The sequence below is a fragment of the Globicephala melas genome, chromosome 7, assembly GCF_963455315.2.
Source record: "Globicephala melas chromosome 7, mGloMel1.2, whole genome shotgun sequence".
Lineage (NCBI taxonomy): Eukaryota > Metazoa > Chordata > Mammalia > Artiodactyla > Delphinidae > Globicephala > Globicephala melas.
In genome coordinates, this window is record NC_083320.1 from 96,412,801 (window position 1) to 96,434,038 (window position 21,238).

At 38.1% G+C, this 21,238-nt stretch overlaps 1 protein-coding gene and 1 long non-coding RNA gene across 2 annotated transcripts in view; one reads left to right on the plus strand and one right to left on the minus strand.

Moving 5' to 3' along the window:
- Window positions 1-14,879, plus strand: part of LOC132597582 (uncharacterized) — an 85,270-nt gene extending 70,391 nt beyond the window's left edge. Inside the window, exon 9 of the mRNA XM_060301536.1 lies at window positions 13,996-14,879. Coding sequence (XP_060157519.1) covers window positions 13,996-14,008 — 13 coding nt within the window. The 3' untranslated portion in view covers window positions 14,009-14,879. The remainder of the gene's footprint in view (window positions 1-13,995) is intronic.
- Window positions 1,016-6,397, minus strand: LOC138842759 (uncharacterized). The gene is made up of 2 exons (XR_011377593.1): window positions 4,559-6,397; window positions 1,016-3,084 (listed from the first exon to the last, which is right to left on the minus strand). It is a non-coding gene; the product is annotated as an uncharacterized lncRNA (long non-coding RNA).
- Window positions 14,880-21,238: the final 6,359 nt, after the last annotated feature.

The window sequence follows — 21,238 nt, forward strand, 5'->3', positions numbered from 1 at the left end:
ATGCATTTCTCCACAACCTCTTCAGCATTGATCATTTGTAGTTTCTTTGCTGATGGTTATTCTGAGTGGTGTGAGCTGATACCTCTGTGTGGTTGTATTTGCATGTGTCTTATAATCCTCTGAAATTGAGCTTTCAGGCATGTCCTTTTATTTTTCAAACTGTTATTACAGCTTACTTCTTCAAATGGTTTTCTTGAAAAGTGTGCCACATTTTGAACTATTTTGGCCTCTATCTACCTCAAGACATTATGAGGGCAGGTTTCCTTTACAGCCCTGCAGTACCTGTTGATATGAAGTGACCATTACCACAGGTTTTAAAGCTGCTTTTGTAGGTTCGGCCAGAGGGCGGCAGCATTTCATAATTCTATGAAATATAAGTAAACACACAATATATATATTTTTTATTTTAAATTTCCATTGCTACTTTATTAAAGTACAATTATAATTCAAGTTCTTTGTAACAAGTGAAATTTAAAAAGATTAAAGGAAAGGATAATATTTTACCACTTGCCATCCTTTCCCATTCCCTTAAATGACCAGCATAATATGTAGATTTCTCATTTGATCCAGGTGTTCTATACAAATGGAACATCATGTTTCTCACTGTAGAAAAACAGATTTAGGTCTCTCAGTTTTTATAGGCTACAAAAGAGTCCACAGAACAGAATTACCAAGTATTTCAGACTGAAATAAGTGTCCCTCAAAAATCTGTTTTATTTGTTGTTCTGCTAATTTGTTTTAACCCAAGAAAAGTATTTTTTAAAATACAAAAAAACCAAAATTAAGTTAGGGGTAAGGATTAGGGTTTAGGGTACGGGTTAGGGTACAGGTAAGGATTAGGGTACAGGTTAGGGTATGGTTATGTGTTAGGGTATGGGTTAGGGTTAGGGTATAGGTTAGGCTACAGGTTAGGGTTAGGATACAAGTTAGGAATAGCATACAGGTTAGGGTTAGGGTACTGGTTAGGGTTAGGGTACGGGTCAGGGTTAGGGTATGGGTTAGTGTTAGGTTACGGGTTAGGGTTAGGTTATGGGTTAGAGTACAGGTTAGGGTATGGGTTAGGGTATGAGTTAGGGTTAAGGGATTTATTAAACCTCTCCCACTCTCCAGATATCACTTAGCATGTAAAGGAATATTATTTGGGTCCAGCCATGGAGAAGACTTTAGACACTAGGATAAGACAAAGAACACACACATTTTAAATAAATCACTTTACGATTTTGTTTTTAACCTGTACATTAAAACACTAGTGCTTAGGAAATCTAATGGAGGCAGAAGCAGTAAAGGGTAGTTTTTGGGAATAACATCACAGATTTTCTGTAGAATACACAGATTTTGACTGGTTAGAAAGTCAAGGAGGAATGATTTTGTGCTGAAGATAATAAACCCTCTTCTAAATTGAGCTGTTATTGGAAGTTAGAAATTTTTTGTTGCTGTTGTATTGCTTTGTGTTTTCATGATTATTCTGCTTGCATCTCCCTTGTTAAACCTGTGATTTGGGGAAGAGTGCCATTACTGGAAATGAGTTTACAAAATTATTCTCAAAATCAGAAGGAAATGGTTCTCAACTAAATATTAAGAAATAATCTCTATACTGGTGTACTAACAGAATTATGATTCAGGGATAATAATTCTATAAAACGTAACTAAACACACAACATATAATTTTTTCTTTTAAATTTCCATTGTTACTCTTTTAAAGTACAATTATAATTCAAGTTCTTTGTAACAAGAGAAACTTAAAAAGAGTAAAGGAAAAGATAATATTTTACCACTTGCCATCCTTTCCCACTCCCTGAAACGACCAGCATAATGTGTAGCTTTCTTATTTTATCCAGGTGTTCCTTACATCTGGAACATCATGTTCTCACTGTAGAAAAGCATATTTAGCTCTCACACGTTTTACAGGCTACATAACAGTCCATAGAACAGAAGTACCACGTATTTCAGACTTAGGCTTTTGTGGGACACTCAGGTTACTTTGTTTTATTTTGTTCTGCTAATTTGTTTTAAACCCAGAAAAATATTTTTTAAAATACAATAAAAAAAATTTAAGTGTAAGGTTTAGGGTATGGGTTAGGGTTAGGGTTAGGGTATGGGTTAGATTTATGGTTAGGGTATGCTTTAGAGTACAGGTTAGTGTACAGCTACGGTTTAGGGTAAGGGTTAGGGTTAGGGTACGGTCTAGGGTTAGCGTACGGGTTATGGTTTCCCACTCCCTGAAACGACCAGCATAATGTGTAGCTTTGTTTTATCCAGGTGTTCCTTACATCTGGAACATCATGTTTCTCACTGCATAAAAACAGATTTAGCTCTCACACGTTTTATAGGCTACATAACAGTCCATAGAACAGAAGTACCAAGTATTACAGACTTAGTTTTTGAGAGGCACTCAGGTTACTTTCCGTTTTATTTTGTTGTTGTGCTAATTGTTTTTAACACCAGAAAAAAGTTTGTAAAATACAAAAAAATTAATTTAGGGGTAAGGATTAGGGTTAGGGTACGCCTACGGGTTAAGGTTAAATAATGGGTTAGTGTACGGGTTAGGGTCAGGGTGTGGTTTAGGGTTAGGTTCTGGGTTAGGGGTAGGTTTAGGGTACAGGTTAGGTTTAGGTTTAGGGTATGGGTTAGGGTACGCTTTCGTGTTAGGGTATTTATTAAACTTCTCCCACTGTCCAGATATCACTTAGCACGTAAAGGAATATTATTTGGGGTCCAGCCATGGAGAAGAATTTAGACACTAGGATAAAACAAAGAACACACACATTTTAAATAAATCACATTAGGATTTTGTTTTTAACCTGTACATTAAAACACTACTGCTTAGGAAATCCAATTGAGGCAGAAACAGTAAAGGGTAGTTTCATTGGAATAGCATCACAGATTTTCTGTAGAATACACAGATTTTGACTCATAGAAAGTCAAGGAGAAACACATTTGTTCTGAAGATAAAAATCCTCTTGTAAATTTAGCTGTTTTTGGAAGGTAGAAATTTTTTGTTGCTGTTGTATTGCTTTGTGTTTTCATGATTATTCTGCTTGCATCTCCCTTGTTAAACCTGTGATTTGGGGAAGAGTGCCATTTCTGAAAATGAGATTAGAGGATTATTCTCAAAAACAGAAGGAAATGGTTCTCGCCTAAATATTAAGAAATAATCTCTGTACTGGTGTACTAACAGAATTATGATTCAGGGATAATAATTTTATGAAATGTAACTAAACACACAATATATACTTTTTTCTTTTAAATTTCCATTGTTACTTTTTTAAAGTACAATTATAATTCAAGTACATTGTAACAAGGGAAATTTAAAAAGATTAAAGAAAAGATAATATTTTACCACTTGCCATCCTTTCACACTCCCAGAAACAACGAGCACAATGTGTAGCTTTCTCATTTTATCCAGGTGTTCCCTACATGTGGAACACCATGTTTCTCACTGTACAAAAATAGATTTAGCTTTCACACTTTTTATAGGCTACATAACAGTCCATAGAACAGACCTATCAAGTATTTCAGACTTAGCTTTTTGAGGGACATTCAGGTTACTTTCTGTTTTATTTTGTTGTTCTTGTAATTTGTTGTAACCACAGAAAAATATTTTTTAAATAAAAAAAAAATTCAGTTAGGGGTAAGGATTAGGGTTTAGGGTATGGGTATGGGTTAGGGTACAGGTTAGGATTAGGGTACAGGTTAAGGTTAGGCTTAGGGATAGCATTAGGATTAGGGTATGGGTTAGGGTATGGCTACAGGTTAGGATTAGGGTACAGGTTAAGATTAGGGTACAGGTTATGGTTTAGGGTTAGGTTATGGGTTAGGGTTAGAGTACGGCTTAGGTTTAGGGTACGCTTTAGGGTTAGGGTATTTATTAAACCTCTCCCACTCTCCAGATATCACTTAGCATGTAAAGGAATATTATCTGGGGTTTAGCCATGGAGAAAACTTTAGACGCTAGGATAAAACAAAGAACACACACATTATAAATAAATCACATTATGGTTTTGTTTTTAACCTGTACATTAAAACGCTACTGCTTAGGAAATCTAATGGAGGCACAAACAGTAAAGGGCAGTTTTGTGATTTTAACATCACAGAGTTTCTGTAGAATACACAGATTTTGACTGGTTAGAAAGTCAAGGAGGAATGCTATTGTTTTGAAGATATAAATTCTTTTGTAAACTGAGCTGTTTTTGGAAGGTAGAAATTTTTTGTTGCTGTTGTATTGCTTTGTGTTTTCATGATTATTCTGCTTGCATCTCCCCTGTTAAACCTTTGATTTGGGGAAGAGTGCCATTTCTGAAAATGAGATTAGAGGATTATTCTCAAAAACAGAAGGAAACGGTTCTCAACTAAATATTAAGAAATAATGCTTTTACTGGTGTACTAACAGAATTATGATTTAGGAATAATAATTCTATGAAATGTAATTAAACACTATATATTTTCTTTTAAATATTCATTGTTACTTTTTTAAAGTACAATTATAGTTCAAGTTTTTTGTAACAAGAGAAATTTTAAAAAATTAAAGGAAAAGATAAGATAATATTTTACCACTTGCCATCCTTTCCCACTCCCTGAAACAACCAGCATAATGTGTAGCTTTCTTATTTTATCCAGGTGTTCCTTACATCTGGAACATCATGTTCTCATTGTTAGAAAAGCATATTTAGCTCTCACACGTTTTACAGGCTACATAACAGTCCATAGAAGAGAAGTACCAAGTATTTCAGACTTAGATTTTTGAGGGACACTCAGGTTACTTTGTTTTGTTTTGTTGTTCTTCTAATTTGTTTTAACCCCAGAAAAATATTTTTTAAAATCAAAAAAAAAAAAAGAAAATTAAGTTAGGCGTAAGGATTACGGTTTCAATTTAAAAAACAAATATAAGTAAGAAAACATCAGCTTTTGGGGGTTTATCCAGGCACATTCCACCCTCATGTATTATCAAGGAACACCACTGGCAGGAAGGTCTGTTTCCCAAGTTACCAGAGTGGGGAAAGCAGAAATGCTGCCGCCCTCTCGCCATTACCTGCAACAGCAGCTTTAAAACCTGTACTAATGGTCACTTTATATGCACAAGTACTGGAGGGCTGTAAATGAAACCTGCCCTCAAATTGTCTTGAGGGAGGTAATGGCCAAAATACTTCCAAATGTGGCACATGTTTCAAGAAAACAATTTAAAGAGGTAAGCTGTACTCACAGTTTGAAGGAAAAAAGGACATGACTGAAAGCTCAATTTCAAGGGATTATGAGATGCATGCAAATCCAGCCACAAAGAGGTATCAGCTCACACCATTCAGAATAACCTTCAGCGAAAATCTACAAACAATAAATGCTGAAGGGGTCGTGGAGAAGAGCATACCCTCAACTTTAAGTGGGACTCAACCTGGTAAGAGCCACTAATGAGAACAGAATGGAGGTGTCTTTACAAGGTAAACACTGAGCTACGATATGATCCAGGAGGCCCACTCCTGGGCCTATAACCTAAGAAGACAGAATTGGAAAGACACAGGCAGGCAAATCTGCACTGCAGCAGTATTACAATAGCCAAGACATGGAAGCAACCAAAAGTCCATCAACAGATGAGTGGACAAAGAAGAACTGGTACATGTACAGATGGAATATTAGCCAAGGAAAAAAATAGCACAATGCCATTAGCAGCACCGTACATGAGTCTAGAGGTAATCACGCAACTTGTACTAAGTCAAAAGAGAAAGACACATATCCTATGATATCACTTATAGGTGTTACCTAAAAATTGATACCAATGGAGATATTTTCACAGAGAAAGACAATCACAGATTCATTAAACAAACTTATGGTTCACTAATGGAAAGGTATGAGGATTATATACATTAGGATATTGGGTTTAACAGAGATATACAAACACAGGTGAAATATATAATCACCAAAGACCTACAGAATACCAAGAGAAGACTACTCAACATTATGTCATAACCTACATGGGTAAAGGATCCAAAAAAGGATAGATATATGTATATGTGTAAAAGGACCACATCTTGCACACCTACAACAAGCAAAACATTGTAATCAAAGTTGCTGTGATAAAAAATAAAAATTAAACTAAAAAAACAAGTAGTGAGACATAAACTTAAGGGGCTTTTTCCTGGCATATTCCATTCTAATTTACAACCTAGAACACGACTTCCATTGAGGCTCTGTTGCCCTCGTAACCATATTTGGTAAAGAAGAAGTGTTGCCACCTTGTGGGTGTTTCTCAAAACAGCAGCTTTAAAAACTGCGCTAATGGTCACTTGATAATCAAAATAATTCCAGCCCTGTAAATGACACCTGCCCTCAAAACAAATCCTTGGGTCGTAAATCGAATAAAATACTCAAAAGACATGCAGATTTTAAAAGGACAGTTTCAACAGGCATATTTTTCGCACCTTTTGTCTTCTGTCTCCTTTTTTTTTGTTAAAAAAAAGGTTATGGGGCTTCACTGGTGGCACACTGGTTGAGAGTCTGCCTGCCGAGGCAGGGCACACAGGCTCTTGCCCCGGTACAGGAGGATCCCACATGCCATGGAACGGATGGGCCTGTGAGCCTTGGCCGCTGAACCTGCGCGTCCTGAGCCTGTGTCCCGCATACTGGAAAAAAAAAAAAAAAGGCATGGAAAAATGCTCAACATTAGGAATTAATAAAGCCATGCAAATCCAGTCTACAAAAATGTTCACCTCACAGCCGTCAGAATGATCATCAGCAAAAATCTCTACAAAGAATAAATTCTGAAGGGGTTTTAGAGAACTGCGTACCCTCTAGCTGCTGGTGGGATGTAACCTGGTAACAGCCAGTAGTGAGAACAGAATGGAGGTGCATTTAAAGGTAGAGATTTAGCTACCATGTGATCTGGTGGGCCCCTTGATAGGCCTATGTCCTGAGTAGACCAGAATCAAAAAGACACAGGCTGGCCATCTTGCACTCTAGCAACATGTACCATAGCCAAGACTTGGAAGAAACCAAAATGTCCATCAACAGAAAAATGCACCAAGAAGAAGTGGTCGATGTACACAATGGAATATTAGCCATGGAAAAGTATGAAACAGTGCCGTTGGCAGCACCATACAAGGATCTAGACGTAATCAGCCAACTTGAAGTAAGAAAGAAACCAAAAGACAGACATCCTATGACATCACTTATATGTGTTACCTAAAAATTGATACCCATGAAATTATTGCCAAGAGAAGGACACGCATGGATTCAGGAAACAAAATTATGTTTAACCAAATGGAAAGGTGTAAGTAATGTATGAATTAGGATATGAGGGTTAACTGACATGTACTAATACATATGAAATATATAATCACAAAATACCTATGGAATACCAAGAGAGGTCTACTCAACACTGTAATAACCTACACGGGAAAGGATCCAAAGATGAATAGATTGATACATAGATATACTGAACCAGATTCTGTACACCTAGAACAAACACAATATTTTTATCAAATTTACTGTGATAATGAATAAAAATTACATTTAAAAAACAAACAAGAAGTAAGGAGATATAAACTCTTGGGGGTTTGCCCTGGCACATTCCATTCTAATTTGCAGCCTTCTAATATGATTTCTAGGAAGGCTCTGTTGCCCAAAAACCCAGAGTTGGAAATGTAGAAATGCTGCCGCCTTGTGGCTGTTTCCCACAAGAGCGGCTTTAAACCCACAGCTAAGGCTCACTTAACATTCACAAGAACTCAGGGCTGCAAAGGACACCTGCCCTCAAGAAATGTCCTGAGCTAGGGAATGGCCAAAAAATTCAAAACAGGCAAATATTTCAAGGATGAAGAGGTAAGAAGAAGTATGAAGAGGTAAGTTTTACTCTTTTTCAAAAGAAAGGAAAATGGATAAAAGCTCAACATCAGGAATTATTACACTCATGCAAATCTAATCTACAAAAAGGTTTCAACTCACACAAGTCAACTACCATCAGCAAAAAGTCTACAAACAATACATGCTGAAGGGATTTTAGAGAACTGTATACTCTCTAGCTGCTGGAGAGATGTAAAGTGGTAACAGCCAATAATGAGAACAGAAAGGAGCTGCATTTAAAAGTAAAAACTGGAGCATCCCTGGTGGCGCAGTGGTTGACAGTATAACTGCCGATGCAGGAACACGGGTTCGTGCCCCGGTACGGGAAGATCACACATGCTGCGGAACGGCTGGGCCTGTGAGCCATGGCTGCTGAGCCTGAGCTTCTGGAGCCTGTACTCCACAACGGGAGAGGCCGCAACAGTGAGAGGCCTGCGTACCGCAAAAAAAACCCCACCATAAACAAAAACAACTGAGCCACCATTCCATCCAGCATGCCCAAAGCTGAGCCTCTCACCTGAGAAGACCAGAATCGAGAAGACACAGGCTGCAACAGCTGCACTGCAGCCATTTTCACAATAGCCAAGACACGGAAGCAACCAAAATGTCCATCAACAGATGAATGGATAAAGAAGTGGTCCATGTACACAATGGAATATTAGCCATGGAAAACAATGAAACACTGCTCTTTGAGGCACCATAGATGAGCCTAGGGATAATCACAGAACATGAGGTAAGTCGGAAAGCAAAAGACGTATATCCTATGATACCTCTTATAGATGTTACCTATCAAGTGACAAAAATGAATATATTTACACAGAGAAAGACACTCACAGACTTAGAAAACAAACTATGCTTATCTAAAATGAAAGGTGGGGGAAATGGATAAATTAACATCATGGTTACCATATGTGTACAAATACATATTATATACATATATCAAAAAGACCGACCATATAGCAAGGGAGGTATACAGAACACTCTTCAATAATTTACATGGGAAGAGGATCTGTATGTGTGTGTGTGTGTGTGTATATATATATATAAAATGTACAAACGAACCTGACTGTGTACACCTAGGACAAACAATATTGTAATCATTACCCCGATTAAAAAAATTAAAACAACGAACAAGAAGTAATGTGACATAGACTTATGGGGGGTTTTCCTGGCACATTCCATTCTAATTTACAACCTGGGAACATGACTTCCAGAAAGGCTCTGCTGCCCTAGTAACCAGATTTGGGAATGGAGAAGTGCTGCCGCCTTGTGGCCGTTTCCCACAACAGCAGCTTTAAAACCAGTGCTAATGGTCACTAAATATTCACACTCATTGCAGGCCTGTAAATGACAACTGCCCTCAAAAAAAATCCTGGGGTCGAAAATCGACCAAAAATTTCAAAAGAGGGCAACCTTCCAAGAAGACAATTTCAAGAGATTTATTGTACTCAGTTTTTTTTTTTCTGTTTTTGTTTAACAGAAATCAAAAAATGCCTGGAAAAATGCTGAACATTAGGAATTATTAAAGACATGCAAATGCAAATTACAAAAACCTGTCATCTCACACCAGTCATAATGGCCATCAGCAAAATTTCTGCAAACAAAAAATGCTGAAGGGGTTGTGCAGAAATGCATACCCTCGGTTCTAAGTGGGACATGGTAAGAGCCAGTAATGAAAACACAATGGAGGTGCCTTGAAAAGGTAAACATTGAGCTACCATGCAATCAAGCATACCCAGTGCTGGGCCTATCGCCTGAGAGGATGAGAATCAAAAGGACACAGGCTGGCAATTCTGCACTCCAGCAATATTTACCACAGCCAACACTTGGAAGCTACGAAAATGTCCATCAACAGAGAAATGCACAAGGAAGTGGTTCATGTACAGAATGGAATATTACTCCACTAAAAAATATAAATTCAATTAAAAAAATAAACATAAGTAGGGAGACATCAGCTTTTGGGGGTTCATCTAGGTACATTCCACTCTAATTTATAACCAAGGAACAACACTGGCAGGAAGGTCTGTTTCCATCGTTACCAGAGTGGGGAAAGCAGAAATGCTGCCGCCCTCTGGCCATTACCTGCAACAGCAGCTTTAAAAACCTGTGCTAATCGTCACTTCATATGCACAAGTACTGGAGGGCTGTATATGAAACCTGCCCTCAACATGTCTTGAGGGAGGTAATGGCCAAAATATTTGAAAATATGGCACATACTTCAAGAAAACAATTTGGAGAGGTAAGCTCTACTCGCAGCTTGAAAAAAAAGGACATGCCTGAAAGCTCAATTTCAAGGGATTATGAGACGCAGGCAAATCCAACCACAAAGAGGTATCAGCTCACACAAGGCAGAATAAACATTAGCAAAAATACAAACAACAAGAAAACAAACATTAGCAAAAATACAAACAACAAGAGGTAAGTTTTACTCTTTTTCAAAAGAAAGGAAAATGGATAAAAGCTCAACATCAGGAATTATTACACTCATGCAAATCTAATCTACAAAAAGGTTTCAACTCACACAAGTCAACTACCATCAGCAAAAAGTCTACAAACAATACATGCTGAAGGGATTTTAGAGAACTGTATACTCTCTAGCTGCTGGAGAGATGTAAAGTGGTAACAGCCAATAATGAGAACAGAAAGGAGCTGCATTTAAAAGTAAAAACTGGAGAAGTGCATACCCGCTAAGAGCCACTAATGAGAACAGAATGTGGGTGCCTTTACAAGGTAAACACTGAGCTACAATGTGATCCAGCAGACCCACTCCTGGGCCTATAACCTAAGAAGACAGAATTGGAAAGACACAGGCAGGCAAATCTGCACTGCAGCAGTATTACAATAACCGAGACATGGAAGCAACCAAAAAGTCCATCAACAGATGAGTGGACAAAGAAGAACTGGTACATGTACAGATGGAATATTAGCCAAGGAAAAAAATGATGCAATGCCATTTGCAGCACCATACATGAGTCTAGAGGTAATCATGCAACTTGTAGTAAGTGAGAAAGCGAAAGGCACATATCCTATCATATCACTTATAAGTGTTACCTAAAAATTGATACCAATGAAGATATTTCCACAGAGAAAGGCAATCACAGATTCATTAAACAAACTTATGGTTCACCAATAGAAAGGTGTGAGGATTGGACACATAGGGATATTGGGGTTAACAGAGATATACAAACACAGGTGAAATATATAATTACCGAAGACCTACGGAATACCAAGGGAAGACTACTCAACATTGTATCATAACCTACATGGGTAAAGGATCCGAAGAACGATATATTTATCTGTGTTAAGGAACCACATCTCGCACACCTAGAACAAGCAAAACATTGTAATCAAAGTTGCTGTGATAAAACATAAAAATTAAATTAAAAAAACGAACAAGAAGTAGTGAGACATAAGCTTAAGGGGCTTTTTCCTGGCATATTCCATTCTAATTTACAACCTAGAACACGACTTCCATTGAGGCTCTGTTACCCTAGTAACCAGATTTGGAAAAGGAGAACTGCTGCCGCCTGGTGCCCATTTCACACAACAGCTGCTATAAACCCAGCGCTAATGGGTACTTGATAATCAAAATAATTCCAGCCCTGTAAATGACACCTGCCTTCTACACAAACCCTTGGGTCATAAATCGAGCAAAAAACTCAAAAAAATGCACATTTCAAAACGACTATTTCAAGAGGCATATTTTACACACATTTTGTCTTCTCTTTCTTTCATTTATTCTGTTAAAAAAAAGGGCATGGCAAAATGCTAAACATCAGAATTAATAAAGCCATGCAAATCCAGTCTACAAAAACGTTCACCTCACAGCCGTCAGAATGATCATCAGCAAAAATCTCTACAAAGAATAATGCTGATGGGGTTCTAGAGAACTGCGTACCCTCTAGCTGCTGGTGGGATGTCACCTGGTAACAGCCAGTAATGAGAACAGAACAGAGGTGCGTTTAAAGGTAAAAATTGAGCTACCATGTGATCTGGTAGGCTCACTGATGGGAGTATCACCTGAGTAGAGCAGAATCAAAAAGACACAGGCTGGCAATCCTGTACTCTAGCAACATTTAACATAGCCAAGACTTGGAAGAAACCAAAATGTCCATCAACAGAAAAATGCACCAAGAAGAAGTGATCGATGTACACAATGGAATATTAGCCATGGAAAAGTATGAAACAGTGCTGTTGGCAGCACCATACAAGGATCTAGACATAATCAGCCAACTTGAAGAAGAAAGAAATCAAAAGACAGACATCCTATGACATCACTTATACGTGTTACCTAAAAATTGATACCCATGAAATTATTGCCAAGAGAAGGACACGCATGGATTCAGGAAACACATTTATGTTTACCCAAAGGGAAAGGTGTAAGGAATGTATGAATTAGGATATGGGTGTTAACAGACATGTACTAATACATGTGAAATATATAATCACAAAATACCTATGGAATACCAAGAGAGGTCTACTCAACACTCTGTAATAACCTACACAGGAAAGGATCCAAAGATGAATAGATTGATACATAGATATAATGAACCAGATTCTGTACACCTAGAACAAACACAATATTTTTATCAAATTTACTGTGATAATAAAAATTACATTTAAAAAACAAACAAGAAGTAAGGAGATATAAGCTCTTGGGGGTTTGCCCTGGCACATTCCACTCTAATTTGCAGCCTACTAACACGATTTCCAAGAAGGCTCTGTTGCCCCAAAACCCAGAGTTGGAAATGTAGAAATGCTGCCGCCTTGTGGCCGTTTCCCGCAAGAGCGGCTTTAAACCCACAGCTCAGGCTCACTTAACATTCACAAGGACCCAAGGCTGTAAAGGACACCTGCCCTCAAAAAATGTCCTGAGGTAGGGAATGGCAAAAAAATTCAAAATAGGCAAATGTTTCAAGGAGATAGTATGAAGTAGTAACTTTTACTGTTTTTCAAAAAAAGGAAAATGGATAAAAGCTCAACATCAGGAATTATTACACTCATGCAAATCTAATCTACAAAAAGGTTTCAACTCCCACAAGTCAACTACCATCAGCAAAAAGTCAAAAAACAATAATTGCCGAAGGGATTTTAGAGGACTGTGTACCCTCTAGGTGCTGGCAAGATGTAATGTGGTAAAGCCAATAATGAGAACAGAAAGGAGCTGCATTTAAAAGTAAAAATTGAACCACCATTCCATCCAGCAGGCCCACCGGTGAGCCTCTCACCTGAGAAGACCAAAGTCGAGAAGACACAGGCTGTAAAAGCTGCACTGCAGCCATTTTCACAATAGCCAAGACACGGAAGCAACCAAAATGTCCATCAACAGATGAATGGATGAAGAAGTGGTCCATGTACACAATGGAATATTAGCCATGGAAAACAATGAAACACTGCTCTTTGTGGCACCATAAATGAGCCTAGAGATAATCACAGAACATGAGGTAAATCGGAAAGCAAAGACATATATCCTATGATATCACTTATAGGCGTTATCTAACAACTGACACAAATGAACATATTTCCACAGAGAAAGACACTCACAGAGTTAGAAAAAAACTGCTTATCTAAAAGGAAAGATGGGGGGAATGGATAAATTAAGATCAGGTTTACCATACGTGTACAAATACATATTAAATACATATATCAAAAAAACTGACCATATACAAGGGAGGTCTACGGAACACACTGCTATAATTTACATGGGAAGAGGATCTGTACATCTATATATATATATAATGTACAAATGAACCAGATTGTGTACACCTAAGACAGACAATATTGTAATCATTACCCCAATTAAAAAAAACAACGAACAAGAAGTAATGTGACATAGACTTATGGGGGTTTTTCCTGGCACATTCCATTCTGATTTACAACCTGGGAACATGACTTCCAGAAAGGCTCTGCTGCCCTAGTAACCAGATTTGGGAATGGAGAATCGCTGCCGCCTTGTGGCCGTTTCCCACAACAGCAGCTTTAAAACCAGTGCTAATGGTCACTAAATATTCACACTCATTGCAGGCCTGTAAATGACAACTGCCCTCAAAAAAAATCCTGGGGTCGAAAATCGACCACAAAATTCCAAAGAGGTCAACCTTCCAAGGAGACAATTTCAAGAGGTTTATTGTACTCACAGTTTTTTTTTTCTTTTTTGTTTAACAGAAATAAAAAATAGGAGGTGCCTTGAAAAGGTAAACATTGAGCTACCATTCAATCAAGCATACCCACTGCTGGTCCTATCACCTGAGAGGATGAGAATCAAAATGACACAGGCTGGCAATCCTGCACTCCAGCAATATTTACCACAGCCAGCACTTGGAAGTAACAAAAATGTCCGTCAACAGAGGAATGTAGAAAGAAGAAGGGGTTCATGTACACAATGGAATATTACTCCAATAAAAAATATAAATTCAATTAAACAACATAAGTAAGGATATATCAGCTTTTGGGAGGTTATCTGGTCACATTCCACTGTAATTTATAACTGAGGAACACCACTGGCAGGAAGATCTGTTTCCATAGTTACCAGAGTGGAGAAAGCAGAAATGCTGCCGCCCTCTGGCCATTACCTGCAACAGCAGCTTTAAAACCTGTGCTAATCGTCACTTCATATGCACAAGTACTGGAGGGCTGTAAATGAAACCTACCCTCTACATGTCTGAGGGAGGTAATGGCCAAAATACTTCCAAATGTGGCACAGACTTCAAGAAAACAATTTGGAGAGGTAAGCTCTGCTCACTGAAAAACAAAGGACGTGCCTGAAAGCTCAATTTGAAGGGATTATGAGACGCATGCAAATGCAACCACAAAGAGGTATCAGCTTACACCAGTCAGAATACCCATCAGCAAAAAAACTAAAAGCAGTAAATGCTGAAGGGGTTGTGGAGAAGTGCATACCCTCAACTTTAAGTGGGACGTAACCTGGTAAAAGCCACTAATGAGAACAGAATGGAGGTGCCGTTACAAGGTAAACATTGAGCTATGATATGATCCAGCAGGCCCACTCCTGGGCCTATAACCTAAGAAGACAGAATTGGAAAGACACAGGCAGGAAAATCTGCACTGCAGCAGTATTACAATAGCCAAGACATGGAAGCAACCAAAAAGTCCATCAACAGATGAATGGACAAAGAAGAAGTGGTACATGTACAGATGGAGTATTAGCCAAGGAAAAAAACAGCACAATGCCATTTGCAGCACCGTACATGAGTCTAGAGGTAATCACGCAACTTGTAGTAAGTGAGAAAGCGAAAGACACATATCCTATCGTATCACTTATAAGTGTTACCTAAAAATTGATACCAGTGAAGATATTTCCACAGAGAAGGGCAATCACAGATTCATTAAAAACTTATGTTTCACCAATGGAAAAGTGTGAAGCTTTAATACATTAGGATATTGGGGTTAACAGAGATATACAAACACAGGTGAAATAGATAAACACCAAAGACCTACGGAATACCAAGAGAAGACTACTCAACATTGTGTCATAACCTACATGGGGAAAGGATCTGAAGAAGAATATGTGTATGTATAAAAGAACCACATCTTGCACAGGCGGAACAAAGAAACCATTGTAATCAAACATGGTGTGATAAAAATAAAAATTAATATAACGAAGAAGAAGTAGTGAGACATAAACTTAAGGGGCTTTTTCCTGGCATATTCCATTCTAATTTACAACCTAGAACTCGACTTCCATTAAGGCTCTGTTGCCCTCGTAACCAGATTTGTTAAGGAGAAATGCTGCCGCCTTGTGGCCGTTTCACACAACAGCAGCTTTAAACCCAGCACTAATGGTCACTTAATATTCAAAACAGTTGCAGGCCTGTAAATGACACCTGCCCTCAAAACAAATCTGGGGTTGTAAATTGACCAAGAAATTCAAAAGACCTCCACACTTCAAGAACACAATTTCAAGAGGCGTATTTTATGCACAGTTTGTCTTTTCCTTTTTATTTTTTTAAAAAAAGAGGGTATGAAAAAATGCTGAACATCAGGAATTAATAAAGCCATGCAAATCCAATCTACAGAAACGTTCACCTCCAAGCCGTCAGAATGATCATCAGCAAAAAGTCTACAAAGAATAAATGCTGAAGGGGTTTTAGAGAACTGCGTATCCTCTAGCTTCTGGAGGGATGTAAACTGGTAACAGCCAGTAGTGAGAACGTAATGGAGGTGCGTTTAACGGGAAAAATTGAGCTGCTATGTTATCTGGTAGGCCCTTTGATGCACCTATCACCTGAGCACACCAGAATCAAAAAGACACAGGCTGGCAATCCTGCTCTGCAGCAACATTTAAGATAGCCAAGACTTGGAAGAAACCAAAATGTCCATCAACAGAAAAATGCACAACGAATAACTCGTCCATGTACACATGGAATATTAGCCATGGAAAAGAATGAAACAGTGCCGTGTGCACCACCACAGAAGGACCTAGAGATAAACACACAATTTGAAGTAAGGAAGAAACCGAAAAACAGTTTGGTGATATCACTTATAGGTGTTACCTAAAAATTGATACCATGAAATTATTTCCAAGAGAGGGACACATGGATTAAGAAAACAAAATTATGTTTAACCAAATGGAAAAGTGTAAGGAATGGATGAACTAGGATATGGGGGTTAACAGACATGTATTAATACATATGAAATATATATCACAGAATACCTATGGAATACCAAGAGAGGTCTACTCAACACTCTGTAATAACCTACACAGGAAAGAATCCAAAGATGAATAGTTAGATACATAGATATAATGAATCAGATTCTGTACACCTAAACAACATTTTTATCAAATTTGCTGTGATAATAAATAAAAATTAAATTTAAAAAACAAACAAGAAGTAAGGAGATATAAGCTCTTGGGTGTTTGCCCTGGCACATTCCACTCTAACTTGCAGCCTACTAACACGATTTCCAGGAAGGCTCTGTTGCCCAAAAACCCAGAGTTGGAAATGTAGAAATGCTGCTGCCTTTGGCCGTTTCCGGGAAGAGAGGCTTTAAACCCAGAGCTAACGGTCACTTAACATTCACAAGGACTCAGGGCTGTAAAGCACACCTGCCCTCAAAAATGTCCTGAGGTAGGGAATGGCCAAAAATAATTCACAACTGGCAAATTCTTCAAAAAGATAGTATGAAGAGGTAAGTTTTACAACTCTTTTTTTCAAAAAAGGAAAATGGATAAAAGTTCAACATTAGGAATTATTAGATTCATGCAAATCTAATCTATGAAAAGTTTTCAAGTCACATCAGTCAAATGACCATCAGCAAAATGTCTACAAACAATAAATCCTGAAGGGGTTTTAGAGAACTGTGTACCCTCTAGCTGCTGGTGAGATATACAGTGCTACGAGCCAGTAATGAGAACAGAAAGGAGCTGTGTTTAAAAGTAAAAATTCAGACGCCATTCGAACCAGCACGCCTACCACTGGGCCTATCACCGAAGAGCCGAATCAAGAAGACACAGGCTGACAAAGCTGTCCTCCAACAATATTCAAAATAGGCAAGACATGGAAGCAGCCAAAGTGTCAGTCAACAGATGCATGGACGAAGAATAAGTGGCACAGGTACCTAATGGAAGATTAGCTTTCGAAAACAATGCCGTTTTCATGACTACAGGTGAGTCTAGAAATAATCATATTATGTTAAGTCAAAAGTGTATGGTATATATCCTATAATATAATTTATAGATGTTATCTTAAGATTCCTACCAATGAACATATTTCCAAAGGAAAGGACACAGAGACGTATAAAACAAACAAATGGTTAACCAAAATGAAAGGTGGGAGGGTGGATAAATTAGGATTATGGGGTTAACATATATACACTAATGTATGTTATATGTATATAAACATATAAAATATATAAATTATATAATCACTAATACATATAAATTATATAATCACCAAACACCTACCAAATACCAAGGGAGGTCTACTCAACACTCTGTAATAACCTGCATGGTAACAGAATCGAAAGAGGAACAGATATATGTATGAAAAATTGATCAGAATCAGTACACCCAGAGAATCACTACACTGTAATAAAATTTACTCTGATAGGGGCTTCCCTCATGGCCCAGTGGTTGAGAATCTGCCTGCCAATGCAGAGGACGTGGGTTCGAGCCCTGGTCTGGGAGGATCCCACATGCCACGGAGCAACTAGGTCCATGAGCCACAACTACTGAGCCTGCGCATCTGGAGGCTGCGCTCCGCAGCAAGAGAGGCTGCGATAGTGAGAGGCCCACGCACCGCGATGAAGAGTGGCCCCCACTTGCCGCAACTAGAGAACGCCCTCGCACAGAAACGAAGACCCAACACAGCCATAAATAAATTAAATAAATATAAAAGGCAAAGAAGAATGGGGAAATTGTAGATAGAGTAAGGATCTAGTTTAAAAAAAATTTACTCCGATAAAAAACAAAGAAAATTTAAAAAACAAACGTAAGTAGGAGACATAAGCTTTGGGGAGTTTGTCCTGGAACATTCCACTACAATTTGCAACCTAGGAATACAACTTCCAGGAAGGCTCTCCTGCCCTTGTAACCAAAGCTGGGAATGTAGAAATCTGCCGCCTTGTGGCCAATTTCCGCAACAGCAGCTTTAATCCCAGTGCTATTGGTCACTTAATATTCACAAGGACTGCAGGGCTTTAAATGACACCTGCCCTCAAAAAATATCCTGAGGTCAGGAATGAACATTAATATGCAAAACAGTAGAAAATCTGGAGAAGACAATTCAAGAGGTAAATTTCCTGTTTTTTTTTAAAGGACATGAAAAAATGTTGAACATCAAAAATTATTAGGGCAATGCAAATTTAAACTACAAAAAGGTATCACCTCACAATAGTCTGAATGGCCATCAGAAAAAAAATGTCTGCAAACAATGCTGAATGGGTTTCTGAGACTGGATACACCCCTATGCTGTTGCTGGGATGTAAACTGGTAACAGCCACTAATCAGAACAGAATGAAGGTGCCTTTAAAAGGTAACAATTGAGCTACTATGTGATCCTACCAAACCACTAATGGGCCTGTAACCCGAGAACATCAGAACTCAGAAAGACACAGGTACCCAAATGTGCTCTTCAGCGATACTTACAATAACCAGAAATGGATGCAAGCAAAATGTCCAAGTACAGATGAATGGACAAAGAAGTGGTACATGTACACAACTGAATATTAGCCATGGAAAAGATGAAACAATGTCTTTTGCAGCACCACTGATGAACCTAGGGGTAATCATACTACGTAAAGTAAGTCACAAAAAGAAAGACAAATATCCGATGACATCATTTACTAGTGTTATCTAAAAATTGATACCCATGAACATATTTCCACTGAGAAAGACCCATACAGACTTTGAAAAAGGTGAAAGGAATGGAAAAATTAGGATGTTGGGGTTAACATGCATTTAATAATTCATATAAAATATATAATCAAGAAGGACCTACTGGATGCCAAGGGAGGTCTACTCAACTCTCTAATAACCAACATGGGAAAGAATCTAAACATGATTAGATATATGTATATGTGTGAATGAACCAGATTCTGTACACCTAGAACAAACACAACATTGTAATCAAATTTACTCTGATCAGAAATAAAAAGTAAATTCAACAAGAAGTAATGTGACACTATTTGTCCTGGCACTTTACACTCCAATTTACAACCTCGGAAGAGGAATTCCACTAAGCCTCTGTTTTCCCTAGCAATCAAGTTGAGTATGGATAAATTCCGCTGCCTTATTGCCCTTTCCTGCAACTGCAACTTTAAAAACAATGCTTATGGGTACTTAATATTCAGAAGAACTGTTGGGCTGTAAATGACACCCACAATCAGGAAATATCCACGGGTAGGTAAGCAAAGTAAATTCCAAAGGAACAGACTTTCAAGATCCTATTTCAATAGGTAAATTTTACACTGTTTAAAAGAAAAGCACTTGAAAAGATGCTCTAATTCCTGTATTATTAGCGTCATGGAAATCAAAACTACAATGAGGGATCACTTCACATGAGTAAGAATAGCCACCATTGAAACATCTACAAACAGTAAATGCTTGAGAGGTTGTAGAAAAAAGGGAGCCCTCCTATGCTGCTGTTGGGATCTAACGTGGTAACAGCCACTATAAATAACAGTATGGAGGTGCCTTTACAAGGTAAAATTAGAGGTACCATATGATCCAGCTGTCCCACTCCCAGGCGTATAACAGGAGAAAACCAGAATTGGAAAACACACATGCACCCATATGTGTACCGCAGCACAACTTACAACGTCTAAGACATGGAAGCAACCAAAATATCCATCAGCAGATGGACGGATAAAGAAGTGGTACATGTTCCCAGTGAAATATTACTCAGAAATTAAAAGAATGAAGGAATGCCATTTGCAACATCATAGAATTAGAGATAATCATACTAAGTGAAGTAAGTCAGAAAGAGAAAGTCAAATATCATATGATACTACTTATAGCTGAAATTTAAAAATTGATACCAATGAACTAATTTACAAGAGAGAAACAGGGACTTTCCAGGTGGTCCAATGGTTAAGAATCCAAGCTTCCTCTTCAGGGGGCATGGGTTTGATCCCTGGTGTTGGGAGAACTAATATCACACATGCCTCACAGTACAGCCAAACAAATAAGAGAGAGAAACAGACTCACAGACTTAGAAAACACACTTATGGTTACCCAATGACAAAGGTGGGTGGAAGGAATAAATCAGGAGGCTGGGGAAAATATTTACACACTAATACATATAAAATAGATTATCAACAAGGACCTACTGCATAACAAAGGGAAGTCTACTCAACACTCTCTAATAACCTATATGGGAAAAGAATCTGAAGATGAATAGACATATGAATATACGTAACTGAACAAGATTCTGTACGCCTACCACAAACAGAATACTTTAGATCAACTTTACTTCAATAAAAAAGAAAAAACAAAAACAAGAAGTAACAAAACAGAAGATTTTGGGTGTTTGTTCTGCCACAGCCCACACTAATTTACAATCCAGGAGCCCGTCTTCCACAGTGGGTCTGGTTACCCAAGTAACCAGAGAGGGGCATGAAGGAAATCCTACCATCTGTGCCCATTTCCACAACAGCAACTTTAAAGCATGTGCTTATGGGCACTTAATATTCACAAGGACTGCCAGGGCGTAAATGACACCTGCCCTTAACAAATGTCCTGTGGTAGTTATCGAGCAAAAATTCAAAATAGACTTTCAAAAAGCCAATGTCAACTGTAACTTTTTCTCAGTGTTTAAAAAAAACACACGCAAAGATGCTCAAAATCTCGAATTATTGGACAGACACATGCAAATCAAAACTACAACAAGGTATCACCTCGCACAGTCAGAATGGCTATCATCAAACAGTTTACAAACCATAAATGCTG